General features: G+C 44.9%; 1 protein-coding gene across 1 annotated transcript; it reads right to left on the reverse strand.

Annotated features, from left to right (window-relative positions):
- Positions 1 to 11,841: 11,841 nt before the first annotated feature.
- LOC101682088 (N6-adenosine-methyltransferase catalytic subunit-like) lies at positions 11,842 to 13,924 on the reverse strand. Its single transcript, XM_045072405.1, has 2 exons — positions 13,913 to 13,924; positions 11,842 to 13,627 (listed from the first exon to the last, which is right to left on the reverse strand). The coding sequence occupies exons 1-2, from the start codon at positions 13,922 to 13,924 to the stop codon at positions 11,906 to 11,908; spliced, it is 1,734 nt and encodes a 577-aa protein (XP_044928340.1). The 3' UTR covers positions 11,842 to 11,905.
- Positions 13,925 to 17,654: the final 3,730 nt, after the last annotated feature.

Consider the following 17,654-nt stretch of genomic DNA (forward strand, 5'->3'; position numbering starts at 1 on the left):
TGTGGAAGAGATGGCAACAGGCACCGAGACTTCGTGAGAGACCAAGGGCGGAGAGGGACAGCGGTGGGACCCGAGGAGCTGGGTTCATTTCGGCCATGGTGGGGGGCAGGGGGCTCTCGAACTTCTGCAGCCACAGCTTCTTGACCTTGAGTGCCCTTAGAAATCACCTGACAAGGTTGCTAAATATGTGAATTCCTAAAAGATTCTGACAAAGACCAGGAATCCGATTTTTCACTGAGGGCTCCGCATGGGAGTCTGATGTGGGTGATGTGTGGGCCAGCATTTGGGAAGCTGTTTGGCTTCTCATGGGTTAGCTCAGAATAACACCTTCCCTGGGTTGCTTCTGGGGCATCCGTAGGGAGGAAGAGAGACCCTTGACGTCAAACCGTGGAGAGAACTCCAAGTGCTCTTGGACTGTAGCCTCCTTCCATGCGTACAGCATCTATCACGCCCCATGAAAGCTTCCATGGGCCCCACTAAAATGGTCCAGATTCTTCACTACATGTTCAGGGGTTGTAGGCACAGAGTCTTTGGTCATTTCTCTGTTACTCTCTGTATTCTTTTTTTTTAATTTAAGATTTTATTTATTTATTCGACAGATCACAAGTAGGCAGAGAGGCAGGCAGAGAGAGAGGAGGAAGCAGGCTCCCCACTGAGCAGAGAGCCTGATGCGGGGCTCGATTCCAGGACCCTGAGATCATGACCCGAACCGAAGGCAGAGGCTTAACCCACCGAGCCACCCAGGCGCCCCTACTCTCTGTATTCTAATGTCCATTATCTTCTGTACTTGTTTTTTTCTCTATTTTTCCCAAAGTCAAATGCTTCCTTTGCATTTTGGGTTCTAGGTGGTACTTGTCAGCCATGTCTCAATTTGGTTGCGTTTCTCTTCAACAGATTCTTTCTGAGCTCGTCCTCTGTCAGTCTCCTCAGAAACCGTCACTCCCAGAGACAGAGCTGTCTGTAGAGAGGTTTGCAAGAGATGTGGCACACCCCCAGCCATACAGAGACCCCAGTGCGACTTCACCGGGGTCTGAGGACTTGTCCTAGCATGGGTCACAGGTGCTTTTTCTCCTGCCTGCCCCTGCACTCACTGCTTTCCTACTGTCTCTGACCCTGGGTTGAGTTGATACCACCCATCACTAGCCTCTCAGCGCGGGACATGGGGCCACATCTTCAGGGGGGCCTTTGCAACAACCCCAAAGGAGCTGCCCGGAAAGAGTCTTAGACCACACTTCAGTTCTTCCCTTTGCAAACCCCCCAACGCACGGTACACACACATCGTCTGTGTTTAATAGAATTCTCCCCTTTTCCTCTTGTTCTAATGCAAACCCACTGTACTGCCTGCTCTCACATGTCAGCCAGCGAACAGGCTGAAATAAACATTTGCTGAATGGACAAGTCAATGAATGAGTGAATGAAACTGATAGAAGAGTCACTAATGTAATATCTAAGTGTTGAGTTGTGTGGGGTTAGGGTGGGGATAGAGACCACCATAAACTCCCCCAAGAGTGCCCTGGATTCTAGTGCAAAGAATAAACGGCACTGTGGGCTAGTTACATGTGAACTGTGTAATAGTCCCATGCTTTAGGTTATTGTCTTTTTTTTTTTAAAGATTTTTATTTTTTTTGGAGGGTGGAAGGAATAAAAATGAGTAAGACTTCCTCACCTTTATGAAATCATTGTCTCAAAAGAAGACGAATCCATAGGCAAATATAATATTCTGTAACATAAGGTTCTGTTTTATTGTGTTTATTCCAGGAAAAAGTGATTTTCCTCACAACATCATGAGATTGGAAAATGATTTTGAAGACTCTATTCATACTAGACACCTACTAGAACACTCCCACGGGAGGAGGTTCATGCCTGAGTCACTGAAAACTTGAAGAGGCAGATGGAGCTAATAACGAGAGCTGGAATATTCTATGGGCGCAGGGTTCGCTCTCCATGGCTGCCATGCAAGAGAGCTGTGAAGTGGGAAGGGAGGCTGTCATTGTATAGGCTAGATCTCAGGGCTAAAGGATACTGCAAATGTTATAAAACAAGATTTGAGGAGAGCCTGGGTGGCTCAATCGGTTAAGTGTCCGTCCGGCTCAGGTCATGATCTCAGAGTCGTGAGATCGAGCCCAGCATCAGCCCTGCCTCAGGCTTCACACTCAGGGGCGCCTCTGTTTGAGATTCTCTCTCCCTCTCCTTCTGCACCTCCCCGTGCTCTCTTGCTCTCTCTCTCTCTAAAACTAAATAAACCTTAATAAATAAATAAATAAATAAAAAGGAAGTTTTGCTATAAACCTTGGTTTGGAAGCGGATGTTGAGGCAGCATCTCGAAGTTGGCAAAACCCTCCAGCTTGTTAGAAGTGCGGGATCTCAGGTCCCCTTCTAGAGACACAGAATTAGAACATGCATTTTTAGCAAGATCTTCAGGTGAGTGACATGTACATAAGGGCTTCTGCAGTGCTGGTCTATGTCTGAAGGGAAGATATAGCCTAAGATAGATTTGGAAAATCTAGATCTGGAAAGAAGGTATGATCCAGGACATAACTGAAAAGAAGACAGAGGGTAGAAATAAGGGTTGGAGGGGAGGGAACATGTGAACATATTGCTATAAAAGGCTGTCTGGAGGATGAAGCCATCTTGTGTCACGTAAACCTCTTCACTGCATTTTCTGAGATCCTGATGGTCTGAAGTCATCTGTTTAAAGAACTATCAGAATAGCTAACATATGGGGCGCCTGGGTGGCTCAGTGGGTTAAACCTCTGCCTTTGGCTTAGGTCATGATCTCAGGGTCCTGGGATCGAGCCCCACATCGGGCTCTCTGCTCAGCGGGGAGCCTGCTTCCCCCTTTCTCTCCACCTGCCTCTCTGCTTACTTGTGATTTCTCTCTGTCAAATAAATAAATAAAATCTTAAAAAAAAAAAAAGAATAGCTAACATATTATATGGTGCCAGACACTCTTTAATGCACTTTGTCTAATTGATAATTGATAATTTTGAAATTGATAATTTCAGTTCAATAATTTTGAAATTGATAATTTTGATAATTGAAAATTGATAGTTTTATCCTCACAACCCATAAGGTGGTGACTAATGTTCTCCCCATTGCACAGATGAGAAAACTGAGGTGTTGGGGCGAAGTCACCCCCTCAAACCCATGTGACCCACAAGACCCAGAACCAGGCTTTAAACCTAGGGGGTGCTATCCCTAACTAGTTTTTTATGGCCATGCTCTTACGCCTCTTAAGATCTTAAGCTGTTTGTACTTGCTTTTTGTTCTCCTTGTTTTCCTTGGAGTGTTTCATTTTGTTTGTTTAAGATAACCGTCCTAACTCTACTGTTCCAAGGAAAAAGAAGGGAAGGTACTGGTGTGTTCTGGGCCATTCATACTCCAGCTTCTTGCCCTCCCACCAGTCACAAATTGGCAGGCTCTGGGCTGGATTCAGTGCACTCTGCTTTGCCCTAAGTGTTTTAAAACTCAGACATTTGCACATGTAAATCTGCATATTCACCTTGCTTGCTCCAGATGGCCGCAGTACCTACCACTCCCTAAGGTCTCATACCTGGCTGCTTTGTTGGTTCCTACTCTGCCTCCCTGAAATGACATCTTTCCTGTTTTGCCCCCTCCTCCAAGCTGTGAGCTCTGGGAGAATGTGTGTCTCTCTGAGGCATCTGTGTTACTTTCTGAGCCCAGCGCCACGCCTGGGGTGGGGGAGCTGTCATCAATGCTTCTCAGCCCGGGCACCGTTGTGTGGGAGCAAAATGGAGAGGAGAGGGAAGCAGAGGCCCAGAGGAATGGCAGGGAGGGGAGAGCAGAGGACTCACCACGGGAATCCTAGACTCTGCGTGGGAGGCTCTTGTGAAATGACAATAAATCATAGTGATCCAGACACAAATCCTTGCTTTGGAGCAAGCTGGTGGGAAAGCCCTCTCATCTTTGAGTCAAAACCCATGCAGTCCTCCATGGAAACGTGCCATGTTATATCAAGGAGCTGACTTCTTAATAAGCGAATTCATTTCTACTATAATATTCTCTCCTTCATTCACCATCTGTCCCTTTGAGTGTGAGTTCACGGATCCCTTCCAAGACATTCACAGGTTTTGAAGTGGGATAAATGCGCGAAAAAAAACGTTTCACCAACCAGGAGGGCTGTTCTGTTCCCTACCATCCCCCGTGCCAACTAACATGTTCTTACCTGATCTCTGCTTCTCAGAAGCAGGAGTATTCCTGACTCATGGATGCAACACTGCAAAGGACTTTTTAAGGGAATTTGGTCATGTTCTCTTTAAAGAAAGTACCAGTAAAGCTGGTTCCACTGTGGTTTACTGTCGGAAAGACCAAAGCCTCCATCTTGTCGTTTGGTTTCTGGAATATAGTTACAGTAATAACAGATTTAACATGATTGGTGATGCACAGCTAAGTTCAAAAACTGAATCTTCGCTTCAATGCAAGTGATTATTTTAGTCCATTTAGAGAATTCTGTAAGTATATTAAATATTCTTGTGGCTCGTGTTTTCTACCAGGAAATGTCCAAAGGGAAAAATCAAGAGTCAGATTATCATTTCTGGAAGGAAGAAAACTGAACCTGTAGTTGGACACTTAGACCTTAATTGAGACTTAAGCATGAAATGGGTCATTTCTCTCCGTCTCTGAGTCTCCTTCCTTCTCTCCCTTCTGCGTTCTCCTCTCTCTCACTCTCAAATTATATCTCGCTTAACTAAGCATTAAACTGTGAATTTGTTAACATATATGCAACTTAGTTTTATCCTTCTTCAGGTTCCTCTGCTGTAGCTGTGCTCTTATGCTTTCCTGTGTCACCCTCGACATGAATGGCCTCATCGTGCTGTCCTGGGTCACTTGTGGGTCACTTGTTTCTGTCCGTACTTGGAGTCGTTTCAAGGGATTTCCTGTTTGTTTTCTCAAGTGGCATGTTAATCTCTCTGAAAAGGAAGGATATTTTCTAAAAATAACAATGGGAATGGACCATCCCATTTAAAAAAAAAAAAAAAAAGAAGCCTAACATTTTATTTATTTACTTGAGAGACAGAGCATGAGCTGGGAGAGGAGCAGAGGGAGAGGGAGGAGCAGACTCCCCACAGAGCACAGATTCCCAACACGTGGCTCAACCCCAGGACCCCGAGATCATGACCTGAGCTGAAATCAGCTTTTTTAAAAAATTTTTATTTATTTATTTGACAGACAGAGATCACAAGTAGGCAGAGACGCAGGCATTGAGAGAGAGAGAGGAGGAAGCAGGCTCCCCGCTAAGCAGAGAACCCAATGCGGGGCTCGATCCCAGGACCCCGGGATCATGACCTGAGCTGAAGGCAGAGGCTTTTAAACCACTGAGCCACCCAGGCGTCCTGAAATCAGATGCTTAACAGACAAAGCCACCCAGGTGTCCCCAAGAATACCCTGTTTTTAAGTAGTCCATTTCGTACTTGTTCCGGAACCATGCGTTATAAATTTCCAAGTTAATTCAACAGGACCAATATTTTGCAATAAGTGAGTTCTTAATCACACAATTCTGAGACATTTGAATAATTTAATTTTCACTTATTTTCATATTCTTTAGGGACATGTGTTTCCTTGTGATCTACGTCTCCAGTAATCACGATCTTCCTCATCCTCGTCCTCGGGCACCTACTCGCAGGACCCGTAGCATTTCTAAAACCCTTCCAGATGCTTACGCTCACCTGACATCCAAGAACCCTGTGAAGCAGGTGCTATGATTTCCATTTCTTGGAGAAGTTGAGATGCAGCAAGGGAAAGGGATTTATATGGGGCAAGTGGCAAGTGACAGCACTGAGATTTTGTTTTTAAGATTTTATTTATTTATTTGAGAGAGAGAGAGAGAGTGCGCACCAGCAGGAGGAGGGGCAGAGGAGGAAGCAGGCTCCCTGCCGAGCAGAGAGCCCAGATGCAGAGCTGATCTCAGGACTCTGGGATCAAGACCTGAGCCGAAGGCAGTTGCTTATCCGACTGAGCCACGAAGGTGCCCCAGGGCTGAGACTTCGAAGTGAGGCCTCCTGGGTGCTTCCTTGCATGGGAGAGTGTGGAGATGGATCTACGGATATACAGGTAAGTAGACTCTGTTCCTGCCATTTACATCATCCAGATAGCCTTGGACCGGCTACCCAACCTCTTTGTGCCTCCCTCCTCATGTGTAAAATGGAAATAATGATGAATACATTGGGGGCGACTGGGTGGCACAGTCGGCTGAGGGTCCAACTCCTGATTTCAACTCCTGCCATGCTCTCAGGGTTGTGAAATCAAACTCCTCTTCAGGCTCTCCCCGACTCCCTGTGCGCTCACTCTCTCTCTCTCTCTCTCTCTCAAATAAATAAATAAAAACTAAAAAAAAAATAATAATAATGCGTACATTGCAGAGTCATTATAAGGATAAAGTAAGCTGACACAAGTAAAACACGTAATACTGCGTGGAAAGCACCATGCATTTGCCTCTCATGAAGCTGTCACTGCGAGTGAAGGTTCTCTGCGAGTCACTATCCACACCAGAGTCATGGGATAGGGTGTCTGTTTTTAAATGACTGGGAAGGAAGAAAACTCAGCAGGTATTCTGGATATCGGTTTTCCTTAGCGCTCATCAAAATACCACCCCGGCTAGAAGTAGCCCTGGTGTGGGATTCAAATGTTTTAAAAGCTGGTGAGAGTATCCTGTCCATTGTTCATGGAAATAGCGTGTAGAGTAGGTGGAAAGAGGGTCCATTACCGCAGGGCTCTTATCTCTTGCAAGGTTAAGAAGCTCTCTGTCTCTCCTAGAATCATCATTAGTCAGTGAAATAAAGGGCGACAATAGCTTACAGCTCCACTTCAATCTTCCCACAAAAAAAAAAAAAAAAAAAGTTGAATCTGATAAGGGAAAATGCTAACATATTTCAAAGCTTCCATTAGATAATTCAAAAAGAGTTTAGGTTTCTTTGTTTCTCTTAAATTATTCACAACATAAATCTTTGAAATATTTAAACTCCTTTCTCCAGTAGTTAAAGGAGAATGCTGATGCATGCCCCAAAGAGACAGATCGATGGATGCTTGGGTTTGGGTTGGGGAAGCAGGGGTGGGGGGCGCGGGGAGTAGGAGTGGAGGCTGGAGCAGGCGGAAATGGCCTCCGATAGAACCATCAAAGGCTTTCATTCTGCACGCTCTGCTTTCTGGAACCAGGAAGGTTTTCCTTTTGAGATCAAGGTTTTAACAAATGGGATTTATTTTTTTCTCATGTTGTTCTCAAGGAAGCGCCTTTAACAAAACACAAGCAAACATGTGAAGAAGGGGAAACGTCCTCCTAGGAGCAAATGAAAAGTCGCTCATTAGCAAAACACCAGGGCGCTACTATCTAGACGCGAGTGCAGCTGGCACCGATTCTGAGAGGAGAATGATTCATTACCATGGTTACTGATGCCCGAAATATTACCTTCTGCAATCAGCACACACAAAGATCCTTTAAAGAGAGTGTAAAAATTAGAGCACTGTAAACAATTAGTGAAAATTGCCAACGGGCATGGAGGCTGAACTCACACAATGCTGCTTTCAGGGTAGAAAAACAGAGGAGTGCACCACTGCTGCACCAGCACTTCTTGCTGAAGACAGAAAAAAAAAAAAAAAAAGACACTCATGTTCAGGGAGTGAGCTGAAGGCCCCGCCAACAAACGTTTCTGAACAAATTTGTTATCATCCCAACAACGTTTGAGAAAGACCTATCCGATTGGTAATATCTGCATGATCGAGTTCTGGTTTGTTAAATCCACAGTCAATTTTTTTAAGTTTTTCTTTTTTTAATTAATAAAGCTTAGTTTTACACCAGTTGGAAGTTCGCAACCAAACTGAGCAGAAGGCGCAGAGATTTCTAATGCACCCCCTCTTCCTACATTTGTACAACGCCCCTCACTATTAACATCCCCCTTGCCAGAGTGCTATGTTTATTATATAATTGATGCACTTATGAAAAAAATTGATAGGGGCACCTGGATGGCTCAGGCAGTACAGCGGTTGCCTTCAGCTCAGGTCATGATCCAGGGGTCCTGGGATCGAGTCCTGCATCAGGCTCCCCGCTCAACAGGAAGCCTGCTTCTCCCTCTCCCTCTGCCCATACCCCCGTCCATGCTGTCTCTCTCTCTCACTCTCATTCAGATAAATAATATCTTAAAAAAAAAAAAAAAGAAAAGAAATTGATGGACACGGACACATTACTACCCAAAGTGCACAGTTCCCATTAATGTTCACTCTGGTATTGCACACGCTATGGTGTTGGACACATGTATAATGACACACACGTGTACCATTAGAGTACCATACAGATTATTTACCCTGCTCTAAAATTGCCTGTGCTCTGCCTACTCCTTCCTCCCCAACCCCACTCTCCCAACCCCTGGGCAACCATCCACCCCTTCCCTGTCTCCGCAGGTTTGCCTCTTCCAGAAGGTCATATAGTTGGAATCGTACAGTATGTAGCCTTTTCAGACTGGCTTCTGTCACTTAGTAATAAGCATCTGTCTTTTCATGGCCCAATAACTCATTTTTGTTTAGTGCTAAATAATATTCCATTTTCTAGTCGTACCGTCTTATTTGTCCATTCGCCTACTGAAGGACAGCTTGGTTGCTTCCAGGGTCTGGCAACTAGGCAGAGAGCTGCCATAAATATGTGTGCAGGTTTTTCTGTGGACAGAAGTTTTCAACTCCTTGAGGTGAAAACCAAGGAATGCAATTGCTGAATCATATGGAAGAGTATATTCATTTTGTAAGAAACTGCCCAGCTGTCTTCCAAAGTGGTCGCACCATCTTGCATCCCCACCAGCAACAAATGAGAGGCCCCCCACGGGTCAGTTTTTGCAGTATTTTGGAAAATGCACTGTTTTCTAATGCTGCAATAGTACAGTCCAGTGCTGTTGCTTCTTAGTAACAAGAAAGGAATAAAGAAGTTCAGGGAAAGGAAGTCTGGTTGCTAACTGACAACAGTTTCCCTTCCAACTGCAGTGGATTATTTCCCATGTCCAGAAATAGGAAACTAGATTGACTTCCATAAAAAAGCTTTGACTGAGTGGATGAGTCATTCCCATGCATATTTTACTCTATTTAAAGAATGTCAACACCATGAGGCTATACATGGGTTCATAAACTCTAGGCCAAACTCAGCAAATCCCAAAGCCCCACCCTGCCCTGTGAAAATGGCTGCAGTAAAAACTTGATCATTCAAAAGTCTGATTTCCATCTTGATAGTTGAACACAATGAATTGAAATGTATCCTCTGCACCATAATTGCTTCATAAGAAGGTTGCTAAATCAATTGGTAGTATAAACAAGACAATAACTTGTAAGAAGCAAGTGCTTTTGCATTTTGTAACGTAATTTGCAAGGTCAATTAAAATGTTCGTGTTGGTTTTTTCTTTTAAGATTTTTTTATTTATTAATTTGACAGAAAGAGATCACAAGTAGGCAGAGAGGCAGGCAGAGAGAGAGAGAGGAGGGAGCAGGCTCCCTGCCGAGCAGAGAGCCCAACATGGGACTCAATCCCAGGACCCTGAGATGATGATCCGAGCCAAAGACAGAGGCTTTAACCCACTGAGCCACCCAGGGGTCCCAGTTAAAATGTTCATGTTTATCATCTGTTCTGTAAAGAAAGAAATTTATTCATACTTTATTGGCCACCAGTATGGTCTCAAGTGGATGAGATTTCCTAAATACATACATATATACATTCTATACATACATAAACAGAAACAGAGATAGAGATATAATGTGATCTCTACATGAGCATAGATTTTTTTTGGGGGGGTATATTGTCCATTGTTTTATCCCAACTAAAAAATGCTAGCCCAAAGATGGCTCTATCTATATAGTCTTCTAATACCGACATTGTCTTCAAATACACATATACACACACCCCTGCGTGCCTGTATACATGAATATGAAGGCTCTCTCGTCTTTTGAATTTGAAGGGTTGTTGACAGATCTTTGTGAGTTTTCTCCGTCTGAGTGCATGAGCTCCATGAAGCTCCTTGAAGGTAAGAACCGCGTTTCATAGTTCTGCGTATTCCTTAGTCTCATCAGATTCTTTCTCTTAGCTTCTCCAATTTGATTCTGGTCCGCTGGGTCCTGGTCTGGGCCTGTGGGTTCCTTCTGCTTCACCCCAGATCTTGTATCTCCAAACCCAGTTGGAAAGGGCCCTTGCTTCTTTGCTTCGCTCTGATGTACTTCTTGTAACTTCCAAAGAGTAACCAAAGATGGCATAACTAGCTTTTCCACGGTGCTGGTGGCTGGTATTCAATTATGTACTACTGACAGCTAATAGGGAACAAAGTTAGTTGGCAGGTAAGATCCTTTGCACACCAATGCATGGTCAAAGCCTGGAGACTGGCTCTATCAATGGGCGGGCGTACCAGCATGGTAGCTCTCCAAGCGGAAGGGCCTGGTACAGCAGCAATTACACCTTGATTTTTTTTTCCCTTTAGAAGAACTGCACCTGTTCCTGAGATAAACAGGCCCTGCTTACAGTCATGTGTTTGCCTGGACTCTGCAGCAGAGAGGTTAAGGACAGGTATAAGAGTTATAACAAGCAGCTTTACAGATCCAGGCTGATGGGGGCTTCCCAGATCTCTCACAACGTGAGGCTAGGGCTTGGCTTGCGTGGAGTCCCTGTAGGGATCCTCATGTCTCTGCCTCCGGAGAGTATCCAGAACAGTTCCGCCTCATGAAGAAATCTGAGAACAAAGAAAATTCCCAGTCCTACTCTTCTTCCTCAGTAGATAGCCTGATGGAGTAGACAAGAGAGCTGGCTTGTAGCCTGTCACAGATAGATTAATGTCTCTGCTCTGTTACTTACTACCTGCATCATTTTAACCTCTTTGAGTTTGACTTTCTGTGGCTGTTGAACAGCAGAAGGAATCACCCCCCCACCCCCCATCAGAAGCTTGTGACGAAGACTGGCTGCCAGTGAGTAGAGAGTGTAGAGTCCACAGGAAGGCCCTAACGATTTCGTTGTAACTCTTCTGGGACGTGTCATAACAGATTCTCCTATAAAATGTTATGATCATCCTAACCGGCGCCACGTGGGCTACCTCCATTCACTCCTCCCGCCCCCACCCCCAGCAGACCTTAGCCCTTTGACCCATCTCCAGGGGCCGATGCAGTTCCATGATGCAACAATGTGAAATATGTATTTCAGTGGAGATTTGATGAGGATTCTGTAGATATGTCTCAGTATCCAACATACAGCAGAAACAATAAATTCCCCCATTAAACACCTCAGTTCTTTCTTCAAAAGTTTCCCTTGACTGTAATCAACCTCACGTCTTCTCTTTCTCTTGAAACACGGGGTTTTAAAGGGTTCTAAAGAAGCTAGGGTTCTTTAGAACACAGGATGCTAAAGACCTGGCTTGACCCCCTGAGGCCTCCAGCCCTACCCTCAGTTTCATGTCTCCCACTGCCAAGCACAGGGCTGCGGGTCAGCAAATCCCTGCCTGACTCAGCAGCGGGAGTGGATTTGAAGCCCCCAACTGGGACTTGATCAGTTCTCTCCAGGGGTTCTCCTGTCTCCTGTCCTCCCGGGAGGAAGAAACACAAGGCAACTCCAGTGTGAGACATGAGGAGTTTCATTCACACTTTTTCTGGGGCGGCTCAAGTTTACACCTCTGAGGGGTTCAGGGCTGCCCAGGATTCCTTCAGTCCTCCATGTTTCCCCTGGGCTTTGAGCCAGACAATTGGTTTTTCTGGCCCATCCTGCTCTGGTGCTTTTTTTTTTTTTCCAACTACAATACAAACTTTTATTTAAATAAGGGAGGAAAAAAAACTATTGTACAAATATTACTCTTCAGATGCAGTGAAGAGCCATGGGTGTAGGTGCTTAGCTCTATAAGGAAGAGCCATGGGTGTAGGTGCTTAGCTCTATAAGGAAGTGCTTCTATAGATTTTTAGGCTTAGAGATGATACCATCTGGATACCTTTGCTTGAACCGGGCAACCACATCTGGGTCTAATAGGTGAATCCCATCCAGTTGGTTTCCAAGGGTGATCCAGTTGGGCTGCACATTGTGTGGTCGTCCAAATAACTCAATCTTGCGAGTGCCAGGGGATAGTCTCTCAATCATGCCATAGATTTCATCTGGTTTATGACTGGTAGAACGAACCTCAGCTATGATCACATTGCAATCCAGACCTTGGTTGAAGCCTTGGGGATTTCCTTTGACACCAACCAAGCAGTGTTCCTTCCCATGGTTCAACCAGTGACCTGTACAGCCTGTCCGAATGATGCGCTGCAGTTGATTTGTCTTCACCCAGATAATTTCATCTACCCGTTCGTAACCCCAGAGGTTCAGACTCTCTCTGCCCAACTCCATGGCCCTGCCTGTGACCCAGAGGAAGAGAAAGCCATCATCCTGCAGTACTGGTATGTTGAGCCTGCGCATCTCATCATCTGTCAGGGTCCCATAGGGCAGCTCCATGTGAATATCCCAGGGTGGGTCAGCCATCACAACTGCAAACTTGCCCAAGATACTGACGTCCAAGTAGCGGATATCACAACAGATCCACTGAGGAGGGAAGAGTCGATCTGCATTGGAGTCCCCTCCAACACTCTGTGTAAGAGCAAGCTCTTGGCTAGGTGTATGGTCTTTGCTCCCAGGAGCCTCAGAATCCATGCAAGCATCAATTTCATAGTGAACGTATTTGCAGGTGTCCATGTGGAAACATGTGTTAAGGAAAGAGCAGTCACCTAATGATTCATCAGTGTGTTTATTGATAATTCGTCTGAAGTGCAGCTTGCGGCAGGGCTGGTCAGCATCACTGGCTTTCATGCACTCCTCCTTGGTTCCATAGTCACAGAACTCCTGTACTTGGGCCCGACCTCGTGATCGAAACTTTTCAACAATGGACTGTTCCTTGGCTGTTGTTGTGTTTAATAGCTCTAGGATCTCCTGACTGACCTTCTTGCTCTGTTGTTCCTTAGTAGACTCTTGGTTCAGAAGGCTCTCTATCTCCAGATCAACATCCGAGGCAGCATGTTTCCTCGATTTCTTGGTTGGCTCCTTGGCTGCTTCTGATGCTGAAGAGGCCAGGCCAGAGGCCAAAGAGCTAGCAAAGGCAGCTACTGTGGCTGAGTTCTGCTCTGCACGCCGCTTCTGCCCTGTGATAGTCCCTGTTACCTCCCCAGGGCCCTTCTTTTCTGCCACAGCGCCCATCATGGCAGAGAGTTTGGAATGATCAGCATAGGTCACAAGAGTGGGATGTGCGTCATCTTGTAAGAGACCTCGTTTTACCTCAATCAGCTCCTGAGCTGCAAACTTCTGTAGGAGGCTTTCTACCCCATCTTGAGTGGCAGGGGCATCTGGCGTGGAGATGGCAAGACGGATGGACACAGCATCAGTGGGCAATGTTAAGGCCAGATCAGAGAGGTGGTGTAGCAATTTCTTCTCTAATTCAGGGTCTGTAGCTAGCTCAGGAACTGCTGAAGCTGTGCTGGGCTTAGGGCCACCAGAAGTGGGTGCAGTAGGCAACGGGCTGTCACTGTGGAAGGTGGGAGACAGTGCTGCCTCTGGATTTCGTAGATCCAAGTGCCCGGAGTCCTGCTTCCGCCTCCGCTGCAACCTCTCTCGCAGCGAGTCTAGCTGCTTTTTGTGTCCGACATCCTAGTCTCTCAGCTGGGACACCTCTCGAATCAAGCGCGGTGGACTAGCACCTCCCAGCCCCGGCAGCATGAAATCTCCAACTCTCACGCGGACACCCCCGGGCTCTGCTCTGGTGCATTTTTAGGGGGTATTGGAGATGTCCAAATCCACCCCCGACCCGCAATCAGTCATGATATAAGGCGAACCAGAGTACAAGGCCCTTGACTTCCTGGGAGTAAGCAAACAAAACAGATGGTTTCTAGGCAGACCAGACTTTGCCTTCTTTCAGCCTCTGCCCTGGCTTACCTCCCTAGTCATGCCCTGTAGGCCTGGATCCCACCTCCTACCTTTCTGTGTCTGGTAGGAGGTAGACTATAAGCTTTCCTGCTTGGTGTTTGAATCCTTAATTCCCCAACTTGCCACTTGGCAAGTTCACTTTACCTCTCTGAGTCTCAGTCTCCCCACCTGTAAAACTTGGATGGTATTACCTGCCTCAGAGGATTAGGGTAAGATCTAGCATCTCAAACAACACACATTCCCAACAGAGTGACTATTTGGTCCTGATCTGGGCAGAGCTGAACTGGGAGTTCCTGTAACTGTCTGATTGGCTTCATGATGAGGGTCAGTTGAAGGGGCCTGACTACCTTCCTCAGAGGCTGACCCCATCACACTGGAGCCACATTCCTTCCTATGAGCCTGGACATGGCTTCTCATTCTTAACATCCTTTGCTTTCCTCAGATAGGAAAAACACACCAGTGGTTCTAAGTTGGGGCAATCTTGTGACCCCCCGCCCCTCACCCCTCCGGTCAGGGACATTTGGCAATGTCTGGAGACATTTTTGCTGTCACACTAGGGGTGGATGGGGTGCCACCTGCATCTGGTGAGCGAGACCAGGGATGTTGCTAAACGTCACACAGGACAGCCCCACAACAAAAAGTTATCCCACCCAAAATGTTGATAGCATTGAGGCAGAAAACTCCAAAACAGACCCTGTCTCCAGAACGGATGTGATCATAGATAAAAGTGATATTTCTTATTAAATGAGGTAAACAAGTTGTGGGAGACAACTTTGTAAAAAGTATGCCTGCGGACAAATTCTCTGAAAAGAAAAACAAGAAAGTATGATCTCAGACGATTCTCTTACATTTTAAATCTTCCTATAAGGTGGTTTGGGCCAAGCAAAGGAAAGAAATGAATTGTCCCAGAGTGTGGCACAAAATTCAGTAATTTAAATAAGATAACCAGCACTTGGAAACTCACTGACCTTCAAATTCTCTCCGCTCACCCGGTGGGCCAATATGTCCACACCCAAAGCACTTTGAAAATGCATGAGATAGATTCACAGGAAGAGAAATCAACAGAGAGGCAAGAAAATCCATCCATGTGAAAATAATTTAAGTAGGGTTTTTACTATTCATTTAATTTTTACTTCATTGTTCACTAAACCAGAAAATGACAGCAATCGCCATGACTGGTTAGGTCACTTGGGACAAAAAAAAAAAAAAAAAAAAAAGATCTGGTTTGAATGACTTTTTAAAAAAAAAAAAAATTTTTTTCCCCCTAGAAACTGTTTGACCTGCCAGGTCATTAAAAACTGTCAAGGCAATCTATGTGCAAAACAGAACCAAAGCAGAACAGTAGGTCAGAGGAAAAAAAGCAAGCACTTAAAATATCGTTCACATTATTGTTTCTATAATGACAATGGGAAAAAAAATAGGACATTTACAACAAAATGAAGTGGCTGAACATCAGAAGACACCCTAAAACTGAGGTGGATAAAGACTCCCAACACAAAAGGCTAATCAGGACAAGACATTTGAAAGTTCTATTCAGTAAAGGCTGAAGAATGGCTCAGCTCCCAAAACACTATTAAAGAACTACTTATACCCCACATTTCTTATTAGCTGGGTGTGTGAAACACAAGAAGTATTCTCAGTCACTGTCAGCATGGTGGGATGATTTGCATGTGATTTGCATACAATCTTTTCGCAGGCGATTATGGCATTCACAGGTCTGAACTTTTTATTTTTTCAAAGGAGGATCCACTGACTACCGGTGTGGACTTCTTTCAAATATATTAGTTACGGCAGCTTTTGTTGTTTCTGCCCCCAACCACTGGATGATTGCAGGCTTACAGATTGTCCTTTTGATTTATATATTAACACTCTGATCAATGCAAGGAAACATGAAAATCTAACCTTTAATCTTTGAGATGGTTGAGCTAGAATGAGCTTGGTTCCCTACTAGGAAATGCCAAAGTCATGAAATTACAAGCTACATTATTTATGAAAGAGGACTGTGTCTTGACAAAAACCAGCTTTAAGGCAGACTTCTGTAATGGGTACAGATTATTTGATCTGCCCATTCTATCCTGTCTAGTCTTGCTGTCTTACTGTAATAATCTGTTTATTTATTTATCGATTCATTTATGCCACACTCCACAAATATTTCCAGGAAGCACACACATACAAATACCACACACACACTACACACACACAGAATACTTGAGGAGCTAAAGCTAAGGAAAAAGAATGAAGCCAGGGAGAGATTAGAACATAGAATATATGCCATTGGTGTTATGAATTCCCGGTGACTACAGCTTTGGTCCCAGGTTTCTTAACAGCCCAAGCAAAAAGCACACCCCAATTATTACAAGGTTGGCAGAAAAAAGAGAGTGGTTTAATTGCTGAGTGTTTCTTAACTGTGAAACCTGAGTGAAAATTCTCTCTTGTGCCTTGTGCTGGCAATTTCTTTCTTTCTTTTTTTAAAGAGATTTTGTTTATTTATTTGACACAAAGAAAGAGAGAGAGAGCAAGCAGGCAGAGTGGCAGGCAGAGGGAGAGAGAGAAACAGGCTCCCAGCCGAGCAAGGAGCCCGATGTAGGACTTGATCCCAGGACCCTGGGATCATGACCCCAGCTAAAGGCAATCGCTTAACCAACTGAGCCACCCACAGGGTCCCTGATGGCAGTTTCTTGAGGGATTTGCTAAATAATTGTAACACTCATGTTTTCAGTTTCACTATTTTCTGCACTTACCTGTAGTGTTTTTTTTTTCCTTTAAGACTTTATTTTTGGGACGCCTGGGTGGCTCAGTTGGTTAAGCGGCTGCCTTCGGCTCAGGTCATGATCCCAGCGTCCTGGGATCGAGTCCCACATCGGGCTCCTTGCTCAATAGGGAGCCTGCTTCTCCCTCTGCCTCTAGCCTGCCACTCTGTCTGCCTGTGCTTGCGCTCTGTATCTCTTTCTCCTCTCTCTCTCTCTCTAACAAATAAATAAAAATCTTAAAAAAAAAAAAAAAGACTTTATTTTTGCGAAAGAAAGAGACAGTGTGTGCACCAGCATTGGTGGGGGATGGGCAGAAGGCAAAGCAGTCTCCCAGCTGAGCAGGAAGCCCGATGTGGTATTTGATCCCAAGACCCTGGGATCATGACCTGAGCCAAAGGCAGATGCTTAACCAACTGAGACACCCAGGTGCCCCTGTATTGTTTTCAAAATATGTAACAGAACACAATTTTGAAAACTCCCTGCCCTAGAGGAATTCACACATGTGCATGAGGAAGCATGCTTAAGGGGACTTGTCACAGCACTGTCGTACAGAAACAAAATAAACGTTCATCATTAAGAGAATGGATACATTTTGATGTATCCATACATCAGCATACAGTATAGCAGTTGAAATAAATGGATGAATTAGATCTATGTTATGAACATGGATAAATCTCAAAACCACTGAATTAAAAAAGCGAGTTAGAATATGATAAAGGTTTAAATCTCCTTGAATAATACTATACAGTATCTGTAGAAACATATAATTAACAAAAACACATAAACATGGATGGCAAGGGTGCAGGACAACTTCAGGATAGTGATTCTCTCTGGGATAGCAGAGAGGAATATGGTGGTCATTACATTGAACTTCACATGGGGATGCATGGTGGCAGAAGCTTTCAGGGTGTCGGCAAGACTGGCTTGCTTGCCTGCTTTGCTTCTTTCTTCTTTGCTTTTTTTTTTTTGGTATAGAGAAATAACTGTATTTCATACTGTGG

The sequence above is a fragment of the Mustela putorius genome, unplaced genomic scaffold (genome assembly GCF_011764305.1).
Source record: "Mustela putorius furo isolate JIRA1106 unplaced genomic scaffold, ASM1176430v1.1 tig00004035_pilon_pilon_pilon, whole genome shotgun sequence".
In the NCBI taxonomy this organism is placed as follows: Eukaryota; Metazoa; Chordata; class Mammalia; order Carnivora; family Mustelidae; genus Mustela; species Mustela putorius.